The sequence below is a fragment of the Notothenia rossii genome, assembly GCF_949606895.1.
Source record: "Notothenia rossii genome assembly, chromosome: 10".
NCBI lineage: Eukaryota > Metazoa > Chordata > Actinopteri > Perciformes > Nototheniidae > Notothenia > Notothenia rossii.
The window spans coordinates 21085031-21102535 of record NC_136908.1 but is presented as its reverse complement, the minus strand read 5'-3'; the positions used below and the strand labels follow the sequence as shown (position 1 = coordinate 21102535).

The 17505-nt window shown below is 40.9% G+C and overlaps 1 protein-coding gene across 2 annotated transcripts; it reads left to right on the top strand.

Annotated features, from left to right (window-relative positions):
• Window positions 1–950: 950 nt before the first annotated feature.
• Window positions 951–13073, top strand: tfap2e (transcription factor AP-2 epsilon). Of its 2 annotated transcripts, none has more exons than XM_079656231.1 (7): window positions 951–1094; window positions 3201–3641; window positions 5673–5727; window positions 8533–8758; window positions 10327–10445; window positions 11025–11163; window positions 12062–13073. In XM_079656231.1, the coding sequence occupies exons 1-7, from the start codon at window positions 1056–1058 to the stop codon at window positions 12321–12323; spliced, it is 1281 nt and encodes a 426-aa protein (XP_079512357.1). In that variant the 5' UTR covers window positions 951–1055; the 3' UTR covers window positions 12324–13073. The 2 variants fall into 2 exon arrangements, with proteins under 2 accessions (XP_079512357.1, XP_079512358.1); XM_079656232.1 differs by lacking the exon at window positions 951–1094 and adding an exon at window positions 1730–1978.
• The last annotated feature ends 4432 nt before the right edge of the window (window positions 13074–17505 follow it).

Genomic DNA, 17505 nt, shown 5'->3' with positions numbered 1-17505 from the left:
AGTTGTTTTTTTTCATGTAGTACTCAACTTTTTTTTTCTTTGCTACCACCTAGTTGAACACTTCTATAGTCATTATGGCGGGTGGGTAGTCTAGTCTCAAGCTCTTTTAATTTTCTTTAAAGGATCTTCTGTAGAAACAAATGTGCTTGAGGGCTGTGCCACAGACAGTTCAAACCAGTATTGGGGGACAGAAACTCAGTGTTTTAGTTTGTTAATGGAAACGTTGATGGAAAATATCACCAGACTTAACCATTACAGTGTCTTTTTATATCAACGCAAAAACGATTTGTTTTTCTACACAGTGAAATGCTTATCAGGCCATCTTTTTTAGTAAATGTTACAAAGCAGGATGTCAAAGCTAGCTTGTGTAAAGTTGTATCTCTGTTATTATTCCTATAAGTCCTCTTTTAAAATCATCCACCACTAGATGGCGCACTGATACTTGTCTAGATTTAGTGTGCTTTAAAACTGACTAAAGAATATGTCTGTTTATCTGTTGAGGGAGATGTGAATATGAGTGTAAGAGTTAAATGTTGGAAAAAGTAGAAGATAAAGTAGTTAAAAGAAATCAAGATTATCCCAAATAGTACACTTTTACTATTTGTAATACAGTGCTTTTTTTTATAGAAGTGGCTGATGAGTGACAAATCCTCACAAAACATAAAGGTTCAAAATGATTGTTCTGCAAATATTTGGTTAAATACATTATGTAAAAATATGTGTAGGTTTACAATAATAAGCAGAAAATGCAGGGTGTTTCAGAGAAATCACTTTCTTGTTAATATCGGTGCTCCTCTGCCGTGTTATTAGAGCAATGTGTTTAACCACTTCATCCCTGATAGTCTATGCACACACCGTGAAGAAAGTTTTAGTTACCCCCCGCCGAGACTCCTGTCACCTCCCGCCCTCTTTTTGTCCTTACCCCCCTCCGTAACACTCATCCATACAAACTCGTGTATCGTCTCCCTAACTAACTCACTCCTCTCTGCACCTTCAGCCCGTCTCCTCTGCACCCAGCGTCACTTTAACCCCTCAGCTCCTCCACCGGCACCACCATGCTCTGGAAATCTCGAAACAAGAACGACGTCCTGCAGGTAAAAGAAAAAAAAAATCTCAAAGTGTTCCTTTTTTTGTTTGTACAATGTATCTGTCACCTGTCTGTCATGTGCACACGTTCGAAAAGATAGCGCAAAATACTGCACATGAAGGGCAGTTGTTTACTTGTTTTTAACAGAAACTGAATCCAAAAAATGCCCTTTATTCGGAAATGAAACTTGTGAATTATTCAGGTTGGGTGCAATTTTGAAGAAAATTGAATTATTTTAATTATAAAACAGAAAAAATGTAATTTTTATGACTAGGGATCTAGTTTTCAGAGCGCAAAATTAGACTGTAGCGTAAACTTGGACATTACAAATTAGAGAATATAATTTCCTTTTTTAAATGTTTTTTTTTTTAAAGATTATCCTCAATAAAACTACCAAAACTCTCATTTCTTATAATATCTCGGTGCGTAAAATTCCTAATATTCAATACCATTGTTAAAACGAAACAAACAATAAATGGAGGCACAGTGTGAGTTTGAATTAACGGAGCGTAATTGAATGAATATATCTCTTTAAGAGAAGTGGACCCTGTCGACCCCTCCCCTCATTCTGCCGGGTGCGCGCAAAACCATATAAGTAGTGCACTCATGGAGAGTCTGTAGGACTCTGTGTGTGTTGTGCGCGTGTGTATCTGACAGCAGCTTTTCATCTGCGTAAAAGAGCTCCGTCACAGAGAGAAGAATAAGAAGAAGAGGAGGAGGAAAAGTAAATAACACTTTTTTGAAATTAATGGACCGGTAAACAAACCTGGATTACATCTCGGAGCATTTGGTGACATCCTTCAGTCTTTGGAAACCTGCGCGTCTTGTTGAATTTCAAATCCGGGGATATCCAGTGTGGTCCAGATGTTAATCCACACCTATTCCGCTATGGTGAGTTTGATAAAAGGCTCGTGTTATTTAAGATAATGTATTTTAATGACTAAAGTGACTTAATTTGAAGGAAGAGTTTATGTCCTGAAAAAGATGCGCGTAATGTGTCAACTCCACTCAAAAAAAATCTAATTTAGAGTTAAAAAATGTTTGAAAAATACTTTATAATTTAACGTTCTATCAATCGACTGGAAAAGTTGCCTAAGGGCTGTTGGTGAACATCTTTGACTGCCGTTGAATATATGTTTGGTAAATGGTGTGTTTCTCTGCAGTATATTGAGTGTCAAATGTCCATACTTCTCAATGAGCCTTTTTGACAGTGAGTTTAGTGTAGCGGCGCGGCCGAGATGCTCTTTGTCTGCACAGTGTCACAGCGAGAGAGACCTGCTGACAGTGAAGTGTCCACTCACTGGACAAGCTGTGACATGCCGAGACACTGTCCATCATTCTGGAGCAGCGTTTTAAAGCGTCAGATATAACTTTTTGTGTCACTAAAATGATGAACACACAATCCCGTAGAGACTAGTGAATATTGTCGTCCATTTATTTCTACTGCTATGTGTGTGTGCTTTTAACCATGGCCTTTTGCCCTGCTGATAATGGACATTGCTCAACACCAACAGCATTGATCCGGGTGACCCAGCTTTTTACAAAAATCCAATTTCACCAGGATGTGTGTGAGCAGAAATGTAGGCTGGTGGACTGCATGCTGTTAAACACACTGCTGCATGTTGCCTCTTCTTTCACAGGAAACTTGTAAAGTCAAATGTATTTATTTGTTAACCTTTATTCGCTTTAATTCCCATGTATGGGGTCAATGTGGTTTTGTTGACACAATGACAGATTATTTAAAGATGTAGACCCCCACCCCCCTCCCGGAGCAACGTGTTGTTGTGCATTACCTGATTCTTTGTGCAGATTCTTCTTGGTGGACGTGACCTTTCTGACACTGTTCAGCAGCGATGCCAAGGGCGTCCACTGCCAGTGCGCATCACTTCAAGACTGCTGCTATTTCCAACCACCTAATTAAAATAGAAACACATTTATTCAGCTGATTTATGTTAAATTTAAATTAAAAACGTTGTTTATTTTATCCATGTATGCGTTAAGTATTGTAATCTCTCTGACAGATGACACTTAGTCCCGTGTGGCATTTTAAGGGGACACTTGAATGACTTTGGGCTCCTGATATATGAAGCTAACTTTTTGTTATTCCCTGCAGGAGCGCGCGGACGGACTAAGCGGCTCTTCTCAGAGCGGCCGTCTCTCCCAGCTGTCCTCCCTGAACCAGGCCGGGTACTCCTCGGCTCCCCCGCTCTGCCATACTCCGGCCTCTGACTTCCAGCCTCCGTACTTCCCTCCCCCCTACCCCCAGTCCTCCCTGCCATACTCCCAGAGCCAGGACTCATATGCCCACCTGTCAGACCCCTACACCTCCATCAACTCCATCCATCAGCATCAGCAAGTGGCATGGCACTCGCAGAGGTCGCGCTCCGACGACGGGGGGCTCCTTTCACAGTCGCACCGGGCTTTGAGCCTCGACCCCCGGCGGGAGTACGCAGCTGTGCCCCGGCTGCTGCACGGGCTCGGGGAAGGAGCTGCGGCTCTGGGGGACGGTCCCCTCGGTATGCACTTGGGACACCACGGCCTGGATGATCTGCAGGTGAGTTCATATGTTTAATTTGGCTAAACACTCTTTGGTTGCGTTAGCTTCGCGCACTGGAAAAGGCCGTGCGTAAAAGTCACACTAGTGCGCAAAACGAAATTCAGTGCAAACAAGATGTGGGCCTCTTTGATTCATTATTTTTTCAATTTTTATCCCTTCAAAAAAAGCTAATATCAAAGAAAAAAGTGCAAAAATGTCCATATTACTTAAAAAGATGAGGATGATTGAAACAGGCCCTTAAGGCGATTTATCCTCCATTTCCTTCAATCGACACAAATCATGAGGAAATAGCTCCCATTAATCAATTGGATTTTAAGTCAACACATTTAATTAAGGACTACAACATGTTATTATGTATTTTACTTAATCTAAAAATGTTTAGCCTGTAATATTTATTTATATTAAAACATCCTGTTATAGCTTATTTTAACTGACATTTCAATATAAATTCAGATGAGCAGTTTTGGTGTCTTATATCAAAATAAGAATGAAACCAGTTGTGCGTGGCATTGCCTAAAAAAGACTAAAACACTCAACTAAAGCATGTACTGCTTCCAGGTCTGAAATATACATTTCTACAACAATATCAGCTTAAATGCTCAATTTTCTATTCAAACCTCGTTCAATAATGAATACAAAATAATATTTCACAGCTTTCCTCAATCTTTTAAAGTGTACATTTTGGTTGGCCTGTTGAATACGTTTTTTATTTCGTCGTTTTGAGACTGACATGTGACGTGTCTCGAGTTTATCTCAAATGTAACGCTGAAGTTGATCTCAAAGATTGGAATTTATATTATTCATATACAGTGGGAATGCAAAGCTTTAGAATTAATAAAAATATCTAATACTTTTCTCAGATTTTAAGATATTTAATTCCAGAAACGTGGGTTTTTTGTGGGTTGACACGCGCCCGTCTTAATATTCATCAGGACATTCATGCAGTATTCTCCGATGTCTCGCACAAAGAAAGTGATCGCCTTCTGCAGTTTTTTTTAGAAGAATAGTTTCTATGGTTTATTGAGCAGTCAGCTTCCCTGCAGCAGGTGCAGCTGCAGACGCTGTTTGTTGCCTCCTCGCAGAGAAACACAGCGAGACCAATTGATGTGCACGGTCATTAATAGAAAAGAAACGTCTGAGAGGAGCGCCAGGCAAGGAGTCAACCCGGGCATGTTTCTGTTAAACGCTCCCACTTGACAAGGACCTTTTATTTGATTAATGGATTATATCCTTCGCGTTTCAATCCTCTTATAAATTCACCACAAAGGAGACATCCGAGAATCGCCTTGCAAGACAATTTCATCCTCAGTGAATGAAAAGATCAAATAATCTGCGACTATTTCATTTATTCTTTCGATGGGTTAGCTATGGTGGCCGTTTTAATACTTTCTTTTTTCTTTTCTATTAGTCTTTCTCAAAATGATTTATATGTTAACAGAAATGGAGAGCAATGTAACTTTAGATATGGGCATTTTACAATTTCTATTAAAAATAATATAGATACAATTATATAGAGAGAGATACAAAATATATGCAATTTTTATATTTAAAAAAACTGTTTTGTTAAAAATGATGACAGCATTTCTTTAATTTAATTGTGTTTTAAGTAAATAATGGAATAAATAAGGCAACTTTTCTGTTACGAAAAATACTGTAAATCAAAAACCTAGCTAAAAAAAATACATTAAAACATATTTTAAACATTTAAGGTACAAACAATCATTTAATGTCAAGCTGTGCAGAATTATGAACTCTTTAAAACCATCAGTCATAACTCCCATCATTTACCATCTTTCCATTCTGCACGAAGAAGCTAAATCCAATAAGAGTAACAGAGTGCATTATTTACCCGGATATGGATAGTTGTTCATATGTGCTTCAAGGGAGAAAACCTAACATTGGACCGTCCATCTTGCTTTGGCCTGAGAGAAAAGCTCTATGTGTGTGTATATACATGTGTGTATATAAAATGTGTGTGTGTTGAGGCCGGTGGATAAATGATAGTGACTGTCTGTCTGTCTGACACAGGGAATGGAGGAAGGATCAGCCCTGGGCATCCTCGACCACTCTGTCATTAAAAAAGGTAAGAGGTGGTGTGTGTGTGTGTGTGTGTGTGTGTGTGTGTGTGTGTGTGTGTGTGTGTGTGTGTGTGTGTGTGTGTGTGTGTGTGTGTGTGTGTGTGTGTGTGTGTGTGTGTGTGTGTGATTGTGTGTGTGTGTGTGTGTGTGTGTGTGTGTGTGTGTGTGTGTGTGTGTGTGTGTGTGTGTGTGTGTGTGTGTGTGTGTGTGTGTGTGTGTGTGTGTGTGTGTGTGTGGGTGTGCGCGTGTGGGTGTGCGCGTGTGGGTGTGCGCGTGTGTGTGTCTAAGTGTGCACCTATATAATTGTGCTATACATGCTGAAGGGGGTTTTGTGTTTAGGGGCACTCCAACACCAGTTTCTCTCTTGCTGCCACACACACACACACACACACACACACACACACACACACACACACACACACACACACACACACACACACACACACACACACACACACACACACACACACACTATAAATAATTCTGTTTTGCTATTTCATTTGAAGTCAAGAAGTCCTCTAATACTCAGCTGCAGACTTCACCCCAAAGGCACACATTCTTAATGAACTGTTCATGGTCATATGAGAGAGTGTGTGTGTGTGTGTGTGTGTGTGTGTGTGTGTGTGTGTGTGTGTGTGTGTGTGTGTGTGTGTGTGTGTGTGTGTGTGTGTGTGTGTGTGTGTGTGTGTGTGTGTGTGTGTGTGTGTGTGTGTGTGTGTGTGTGTGTGTGTGTGTGTGTGTGTGAGAGAGAGAGGGATTAGAGTGAAGAGGAGAAGAGAAGTGGGGCAAAGAAGAAAAGGGAGGGGAACATGATAAAAGAGGAGTTGTGGGGAAATCTGCAGAGTGTGATCACTCTAATATTACCGACTGTGAGTTAGCTGCAGGAGACACAGGGGCACGATTAGAAAACTCAAGTTGAATTTGTTGCCGGTGGAGTCGTAAGATACTGTGAAATCCTTTCTCAGGCAAGAAAAAAAAACTAAACTGATGTGATAGACTGGCCGGTTTGGGTGTGTAGTGCTGCAGCAAAAAGAAAACGCACTAAAGATGACACCCAGTGTGTTATAGATGACTGACGGCATAATATGAATTGTTTTTGCTGACAAATAAAGCGTTAACATCCTTGAGGCTCTGATTTTAGAGAATCCATGTGGATTTAAAAACACCCAGCCACATGTGTAATGCATTTCGGCCTCCTGAATCTAAATATCCCAATGCCTTACCTCTCCATGTCGTCAAGTTCTCACAAAAAAAGGATTTAATTCTCCAGATCTGAGGAAGAGGAAGCTCTTACTGTACACGTGTAGCAAACCATCACTCATCTGATGAAGTGGCAGTGATTCCACTTGTTTGCCAAACGCTTCGAATTGATCAATTACCACAGTGAGACTCTCCACGGCAGAGCAGCAGATAGCAGAGCAAACCTAAAGCCCTCATGAATACGAAGAAATCCAACAGGGAGAGGAGAAACAAGACAGAGTATGGGAAAAGAGAGGGGGGAGATAAAGAGTGGGAGGCACAAGAAAGAGTCAAAAGATGATAAGAGAAAGAGAGGGAGGGGCGGAGAGATGACAAAGGAGAAAGAGAGGGAACTGTGGCCTCGCCGGCTGCTTGTGAATGAGAGGGTTTTCAGGTTGCGCTGCACAGCAGGGCCTCGCAGAGAGACCACCCGCCGCCCACACAGAGCGAGGGGACAGCCCCATACTGTACAGTTATAAAGATATACAAAAAGGCCTCAAAGAGAGACCTATAGGAAACCTGCAGAGCCATCAGGATTGAAGTCACCACTGAAAAAATGCAAAGATACAAGTTGCATATTCTTGTAAACATAAGTTCATTGCTAAGTAATTGCACAAACCGTTATTGGCGAGAGATTTTAGACATTGGCTAGTCAAAACCTGGGCATATATAACTAAATGTATCTGCATGGCTGGAGAAACAGATTCTTTGAGGACTATAAGCCCCAAAAGACTTTAACCAATGCGGTACAGATCGACTTCATCTTATGCTTGTGAGAAAATGTGGTCCTCATAAGAAGATCAGCACACACACACAAAGGGGCTAATTTCTTCTAATCCGGTTAATTTAGAGGATTTCTGCCCACACACACACCTGCAGATTTAGCGGATTTAGGAATTAAAATGCTACATTACAGAGATGATCTTAACACCACCAATTAACACCTTTAAAAGATGATATAACAAAGGTTGAAAACCCAAACGAACTGTGGTTGTAAATGCCAACATTACTAGGAAGTAAAAAACATCAAATCAAGGAGATGCTTCATAAAAACGGCATGTTACCCCTCTAAACTCCCAAAGTGGTTAGAAAAGTATTCATATGATTGCCTGACACCCCCTCCTCCTCTTCCAAAACAAAACAGACAGTAAAACTCATCATAAAAGTTTACCACCGTGCAGAAAAGTGAGTGTGAATTGAGCTCTTGAAGGTGTGAAGCGAGGCTATGTGCGATCGTGTAACTCAGATGTAACCACCTGCAGTTTAAGCAACAGAATCAACAAGCAGCGCTCCAGAATTAGAGCTGTCGACGCAGGGGAGAACATGACACTGCATAGATTAATGAGAGGCGGGGGGGGGGGGGGGGGGGCACGCTGTCATTCACACAACACCATTGTGCCTGCTGAACACATATGTTTTACATTAATGATCTTTATTCATCCTTCATTCCTTTTTTTCTCTTTGCATCTTGCTTTTGTTGGAGGTTAACTTCCTGCAGCCTTGGTTTTACACACAGTAAAGTGGAAAAATTTACATTTTGAATGCAATTAAACGTTCTTCTCCTCCCTCAGTTCCCATGCCATCGAAGTTGAATGGCATGCACGCCCTGTCCCTCTGTAAGGAGGGTCTGGGTATGGGGTCCGTGTCCAACCCAGCGGAGGTCTTCTGTTCGGTGCCGGGTCGCCTCTCACTGCTCAGCTCAACGTCCAAGTACAAGGTGACGGTCGGGGAGGTGCAGAGACGCCTCTCCCCTCCGGAGTGCCTCAACGCCTCTCTCCTGGGTGGAGTCCTCCGCAGGTGAGAGAGGGATGGGGAATAAAGTGGGGGGGGGGATGGTTTAACTGTCTCAGACACATACACAATATGCAATGATAACCAATGTCTTTAATAACAGCTGTTACAGTTTGCTGCCAATTTAGTTTTTAATGGTGTTTCTTATTCCTGTAAATAACTGACAGAAAAAATGTAGGGAATTCAAATTCAAATACTTCTTATTTTACTCATTTTATTCTGTAATTCTTTGATGGGTTAACTAGAAAATGTTTGATGTATTTCAGATTAAAAGACTCACTCATAATTATAAAAAAATGCTAGGATAGGGGAAGCCTTTACATTGCATTTTAAATTGGATGTTTTATAGCGCTCCTATAAAAGAAAGTGCACAAAACATGGCACAAAACAGGATAGCTGTGCTAAAGAACCTCCTTTCAGATTCTGGGGAGGTATTATCCTTTTTGGTATAAGTTAAAGAGAGAGGTGGAAGCTGACAAAGCACTTACTTTCTTTATTTAATGCCATTTTACAAGTGTAACAATAGCATTACTGCAAAGATACATTGGAAACACTACATATTGTACCTTTAAGCACAGGCCTCAAGCTGCGTCTTCACACTGGGTTAGTTAGTGAAGATTACAGTACATCCTCTGCTCTCCAGCATGTACTCTCTTCAGAATCAGAGCGCTTTCACTTCACCATAGGCCCAGAGCTGAGGACCTAAAATGGGTCATGGGACTGAATCACAAGAGGAGCAATGTGGTTTAATGAGCCACGGCCTCGGGGCCAGAAAACAACTTTATGATTTGGGTTGCAGGCAGAAATACTTTAAGGACATAATTAAAAGATCTAAAGGGTAGTCACTATCGCCAACCTCCTCAGCTGAGAGATACAGCGACCCCTGATAACAAATCACTATTATTTGTAGGTACTTAACTATATATGTTTTTGTTTTGCTTTATACTTGAATGCATTTCAGATGGAAAATACGGAAATCAAGATTTTTATAGTAAAATACAATGAATCAAAGACTCAATAGTATATCAAGTAGTAAGAATGAGCTCCTCTTCAGCTACATACAACAGTACAATGCTGCTTACACAATAATACACCAAATGTTTTTGTCAAGTAATATAAAAACATACAGTATCATTCACAGGGGCTGTTTTCTACAGAACAATTCATTTATGTTTGGATATTTAAAAAACATTTGTCTGTTAATCGTTTTTTTTACTACAGTTAAAGCATGATATATTTGGACACTATACTGCTTTTAGAGGCTCTGAATACTTCCTTTGAAACTGCTGCCTAATATATACATAAATACATATTTAAATGTTCTTAAATGTAGGTATTAAAGAATAAATAAAGTGTTGAGAACAGGAAAGAGTAACGACTAAAAACAGGGGAAAAATACAAGATCCTATCAATGTTGACAGGGAACATACTGTAGGGAGATTTCAGCTTCACATTCAATTACATAAACACGCACATACACAAATGCATGCACACAGGCACATCCAGGCACACACAAACACATAGAAGGACCATCTTCTAAAAAATGCTCTCTCTGTCTCCCTGTCCCCCCTCAGGGCGAAGTCAAAGAATGGTGGCCGCTGTCTGAGAGAGCGTCTGGAGAAGATTGGCCTCAACCTGCCCGCCGGGCGACGCAAGGCCGCCAACGTCACTCTGCTAACATCTCTAGTGGAGGGTAGGGACAAACACACACACACACACACACACACACACACACACACACACACACACACACACACACACACACACACACACACACACACACACACACACACACACACACACACAAATACAGTGACCTGCATATATCCTGACGAATAGAGACACATATTCACATAGAAAATCTCCTCGCATGAGCAGACATGAATAAACAAGCCGTAGCGTGGCTGGCTGGATGCACGGATGGCGTCACTTGAAAAAGCCACGGCCGCCTCACAAAGCCAAAGAGCAGTGAACTGTTTGAGTGGTGAAAGTGAGAAGAATGGCTGCAGAGTTTATCCCCTGACCTGACCCGACCCCCGAGCCGCTACAGCAGTAAATAGGAATCATTCACAAAGCATATAAATGGATAATTTATCTGACATTAAATCTAAACTAGAGCACTGACATTTGGCTCTTGAAAACACACAGAAGCTAAACCTGCCTTTTGGTCTCACTGATGCAGTATATGGTCCCCTTTTTTGTACTGGTTAGACACACTCTCACACTCACTCTCCTCCTCCCTCTCCTCCTCCCTCTCCTCCCCCCCCCTCAGGTGAGGCCGTCCATCTGGCACGGGACTTTGGTTACGTGTGTGAGACAGAGTTTCCAGCCAGAGCCACAGCGGAGTATCTGTGCAGACAGAGCGAGCCAGACCAGCTCCCAACACGCCGCAGCATGCTGCTCGCCACCAAGTGAGTGATCCCCCCCCCCAGACTGTACATTTTAAAGGGGCCCTCATGTCAATTTACTGTTGATGGGGAAGGCTAGGAGTTTTTTCAGTGGGGCTTGGAGACTGCAAATTTAACAGCATAATACATGTGTGACAAACCAAGGGGCATGGAGTTTAAATGATGTGTATTAAACAGATAGGGAGGTTTTAACAAAATACTACATTAAGTGCATTATGGGAAGAGTAGGATCCATTGTTTTGGAGCTTTACCTCACTAAGAAGCCAAATTATCCTGGCCAAACAATTCAACAAGCCAAATAAAGTGTTGTTTTTTCCTACTTTATTCGACACTTCAAAACTGGCACTGAAACATACTGGATTCACTCTACCTTTAATTTTTACAGCATCATATTCATATTTTATAGCATCACAGATAGGTCAACATCTTCTTTTATTCTAAAAGACTGTCTTTAAGAGTTTTTATCAGTAGAGCTAGATACTCTTTTTTTATTGTACATGTATAATGACAATATATGCTTCTAATCAAATCTAACCAAGTCAAACAGATCCATGCTCTATGGTGAACTCATTTTTCAATAGTCAGGGGCCCAAAACTATATTTCAATGTTTCAGGTCTATCAGGTTATTTATTTCCCCCTTTAAAAAGTTGGAATGATCTAAGTACACCAAACTCCAGTAGCATTTCTGTTGAGGGAATAACATTTGTACTGAGGCACTTAATACAGGTTTTATTCAGAGTACATCCAACCCTATAAGTGGGCTGGCTTGGCATTGATCGAAAATGTTGAGAACTGTACTTTAAAAAAAAAACATTAAATAAGACTTAAACTGAATCAAATGTATCAATGTGGAAATGAATAAAGATGAACTAACCAACGTCTTGCCTGTGTTCCTCTCAGGGAGGTCTGTAAGGAGTTTGTGGACATGATGTCCCAGGACCGCTCCCCGCTGGGCGGCAGTCGGCCCACCCCCTGCCTGGAGCCCGGCGTCCAGGGCAGCCTCACCCACTTCAGCCTGCTCACCCACGGCTTCGGGACCCCCGCCATCTGCGCCGCCCTCTCCGCCTTCCAGAGCTACCTGATGGAGGCCATCAAAATGCTGGAAAAAGGAGAGGGAGGAGGAAAGAGCCACCACGAAAAGGAGATGAAGCACCGCAAATAGAGGGAGGACGGTGATGGAGGATGAGAGGCGGAAAGGAAGAGAGAAAGAGGGGAGAAAGACTGACCATTACCCCCTCTGGGTCTTTACCTTCGCCCTCAGGAAAAAAAACGGAGACTTTGACCTCGCAGAAGAACCTCTGCGGGCCCCTGGACGAGGAGGTGGGGGTCTTGATGATATCTGTACTGTAATGTGTGTCCACCTCACTCAACACGGCGCATGGACCTCTCTTCTCAGTAGCTGGTTTGTGTCATGGTGGCGTCTACAAAACACCTCTTCAGGATGAGTTTCTACATTCGGCTGTATTTATTTCCCCCCCCCCTTTTTTTTTGTAAAAATGTCTACGTTTTAGAAGCCCCTGCCTACATCAGTCACACACACACTCATACACATTTTTTTGGACTGAACTCATCTGGGAAGTGTCGTAAAGCCATATCCGAGACAACAACCTGCTCTTTGCTCCTTTTGAACTCTGGGAGACTTTTAACTCCACCTGATTGGACATATGTAGTTCTTCTTCCTGGGTGGTCATGGGAAATCGAGTTCTCTGGGTTCTCTAACAGTAAGGAGGAGACAAAGGCAGCTAAAGGAGAATTGGTTACTTTTATTTTGAAGTACTACGTGTTGGTAACTTAAGAAAAATAACACAAATCATTTTGTACTTTCTGTGTATGTTTATTATTAATGTTATTACTGTTGTTATTATTATTATTGTATTACTGCATAAATGTAATATATTATTAAAGAATTAAGAACTGATCGGTTTAGTTTCACGACTGGGTTTTTATGTTTTCATCTGGGTATCAGAAACATAAAAAGTAATGGCACCTTTAAGAACATAAATGCAACTGCTCACTTCAACTTCCTTTAAATCCAAATGTGACAGTGGTCTTTTATTGCGCTCGCATTAAATGCTTCCTCTTTCCATTTGTCGCAATAATGATATTTTTTATTGATCCCTGTAGGCAAAGTCTTTTGTGACTTCTACAGAGAGGTCAGAGCGAGAGCTGCAGATAACATTTAATTTCATTATTGATTGATGTGTTGCTTTTTTTCTAGGTTAATTGCTTTGTCTATAAAATGTCAGAAAGTGGTGACAAATGTCTGTCACAGTTTCCAACAAGCCTCGAGTCTTCATTTTGTGTCACATGACCAACAGTAACAAATATATATATAAACAATTCCTTGTGATTTAAACAGAAAAAAGTAGGGATGTCAATATTGGTCGTTCCACCCCTTTGGTCCAGACCGACATTTCTTAACAAATATCACATGGATTTTGATGAACCTTTGACAGTCATGTTCCCCTGAAGATCAATCCTACTGAATGTTCTTCAATCTGCCATTAGCAGGTCAAAGTGTTACCTATCACATGACTTTTCTCAGCATCTTCTTTATGGATTTGTATAAAGATTTGTGACATTCATGTTGCCCAGAGGATATACACAGAGGTGGAAAAAGTACTCAGATCTTGTACTTAAGTAGAAGTATAAGTACCAGCATTTAGGAATACTCTGTTACAAGTAAAAGTCCTGCATTCAAAAGCTTACTGCATTAAAGTGTTATCAAAGCTGCTAAAGGTGCAGCTAGTTTTAATGACTGATGTGTACACTGAAGGGTAGTCTGATTTAAGTGTTGATTATATTTCACATTATGAATCCAAATCTATTAAGTAACTAAAGGTATTCAATAAATGTAGTGGAGTAAAAGTACACAATGTACCTCTGAATTGTAGAGGAGAATAAGTACAAAGTAGCATAAAATGGAAATACCTAAACATTGTACTTAAGTTACAGTACTTGAGGAAAGGCACTTAATTACTTTATACCACTGGATAAACCCAAAAGACTTCTGTGATCCTATGACTTCTCGCCCAGCAGTACTATGAGCATGACATTTGTAGATCTCTGAGAAATGTCTCAAAAACCATTGGATGGTAACAAACATTCATGATGCCATCAGGGTTAATTGAAATATCCTCATTATCTAGCTTGATCATTAGATCAACATTATTATTATTCATTTATACAATACTTTGTCATGTTTAAAAATGTTCCAATCCATTTCAGCTTTTATTTGTGTTTTTGCGAAAGAGAAAATGAAAACAAGGTATACATGCTTACCATCGGCAAAGCATGCTGACGTCAGCACTTGGCTAAAGGCTTAAAGCTCTAGTGTGTATAATTCAAGGGGTCTCTATTTGCAGAAATGGGATATAATATTGATAACTATATTTTCATTAAAATTCAATCACCTGAAACTAAGAATAGCTGTCTAAACTTTCAAGAGGTTATTCATATCTGTATTATGGATGTATAGAGACAATGAAAAGCATTGCAGAGCATCACTCCTCCTTCCTATGAAAGTTAATGGTGAAGCCAAAACAGTTCTTAGAATAAAATCACCTGAACTTTTACTATCAATGGGTCATAAAGGGCAGGTGTCCAACAGCTCAGGCTTCATATCATCACTGATCTCTTCCCCAATGTCTTTCTGACTCCATCATGTGACTGACCCAAAGGTTGCAATCCCACAGCTAAGCCACTATAAAAATGAGCTGCGATGCCTAGCGCTTTTCCCCAAGGGCCTACCACAAAGCCAACCATACATTTACAGTAGCCCAGAAGGATCAGATTCTGGTTCTTGAAGGGCCTTTCGTGTTTTTTTCAAAGTCATTGGTTTTAGCGCCGCCTGAAAGCGTCAAAAGCCACTAAATTGTCTGCAGACTCTAAGTCTTTTATAGCTTGATAAATGACCCTCATAACATAACTAAATATTGCTTCATTTTCTGTCAATCTATAAACAATTAATTGACTAATTGTCTTAGTATGTGTGAAACGCATGGGCTGAGGCTTTCCGGATTTAAAGGCCATGGACATTTCAGTGTGCACCCCAAGGGGCCACTCAAAGGAGAGAGAAATCAGGGCCCCTCTATAGCATGCAGGGCTCCAGCAGGGGGGGGGGGGGGGGGCGTCACAGCTGCAGCCCTGAACACTGAACACTGTACCTGGGAGAGAGGAGGCAGCGGTGCGACCCCCAGCGCCCAACAAGCCTCAACACACCTCGGCTCCCCCCCCTCCATCCATCTGTTCAACGTTTTTCTCCCACAGCACACCTCTCGCCCCCCCCCCCCCCTCCACAGTCCTTCACTTTATTTAACCAGGAACGAGATACTCAATGCAATTACTGCTTTCCAGGGACTGCACAAATACACGTGTCGCCTGCTCGTACACGCTCTCAAACATCACTCATTTCTTACCTATGCCTATATCTCCCTTTCTCTCCTCCCATCTCATTACCCCCCCCCCCCTTCCTTCATCTCCCACTCTATAACATAACTCCCCCCTCCTCCTCTCCCCCCCCGCATTCTCTCCCTCTATCTGACACTCAGCGGGGCCGCTCTCCATCTCTCCGTGAGCCTGCAGGCAAACATATGCTGCTCTTCCCGTCAGATTCCGGTGTGTTTGAGAGAGGAGGGATTGTTTAATGTTTATTAATCACCTGTCTGTGGTGGAGAGAGGAGACGGTGATAGACACACACACACACACACACACACACACACACACACACACACACACACACACACACACACACACACACACACACACACACACACACACACACACACACACACACACACACACACACACACACACACACACACACACACACACACACACACACACTCTCTCTCTCTCTCACACACACACACACGTTCAGCTGTGATGTTACCAACTTGGCCTGATTTTTGCATTTACAGCCGTATATAAATATGCTCATTCACTGTTACACTAAAGTCAAAATGTATCTCTTTCAGCAGCTATTTTTTTAGCAAATCATTTAAACTGATGTCCCCAAACATATCATCATGTAAACACAGGCAGTGCGAGGAAGTATTTATATCCTATCTCACATTCAAATTAAAGTATATGAGCATAACAACAACAAAAATGTACTTAGAAGAAAATAAATCCAATGGAGAACAATGCCTCCTGTGACTGTCATTATATCATTATTAGATATGGATTATAAATTAAGAATAATTAGAGTCAAAAGCAGTAACATTTATGAAGCTAGAGGCATGAAATAATTCTGCTTCAAAAATCTTATGAACAATCAAAAAAATTGCAATTAATTTTCTCTGTGTGAATAAATCTTAAATGTTACTTAAAAATAAAGCTGGTTAATAAAATGAGGAGTAAAAATTATAATATTTATTTCTGAATGTAGTGGTGTAAGCCTTAAAGGTAAAATACAAGCACCTAAAATGTGTAATAAGTACAGTACTTGATATAGTAGATATACTTTCCACAACTGCCTTCCAAACTAATTTCAGTAACAAATGTTTTTTTTTTTTAAAGCACTGTCAGCACATCTACTCCAATGCAGCCTGTGGCTTTAGCATTGAGGAGTTGTTTCATATCAGGAATGTGATGCCTGACAGAGGTAACTGAGACGGTGCAGTGTCAATAATCATAGTGCTGACAGTGTGCAGGAAATCAACGCTTTCATTTAAATGTTATCATGTTCTTATCCAGCAGATGTGAATAACATGCTTTTTAGCAACTTAGACATTTAAGATTTGGTGTATTTGTATACAATTGCACCCGGATAATGAGCTATAATTATGTATAGCTCAATTACTGACCCATCAGCATGTGACTTGAGTGACTGTCAATCTTGATAGTTACTTTAACTGTTAGTAGAAATTGGTGAGGAAAAGTGTCAAATTGTGTAACCAAAAACTGTTTTGAAAAGACCAGAATGATCTTTCTTTCTTTTCAGAAGATGATATCTGGGGCATTATTTGAAAGAGAAGGGGAAAGAGAGAAAGAAAGAAAGTTTGTTTTCTGGGGAGTGTAGAACTTATTAGAACAACTGAGCGAACTGCATCTGCTGATGAAGACTGTGAGGTGTGATTCATATCCCCATGAAAAGCAGACCACTTGGATTGATCTGTATCTTCTGCTTGTTGGCTTATTCAAAGTTCAGTGTTGATAGAATGGATATCTGATGATGTCTTTGGCACATAATAATTCACTTTGGTTCATATTTCATAATTCAGTGTATTGGTGGTGAAATAACCAGAGGCTGCGGAAATAACAGCACATACAATATTTCATCTTGGATTTGCTTTGAACCCTGCTCAGGCGAATCAGTATCAGAACACCTGTACCACTTAAG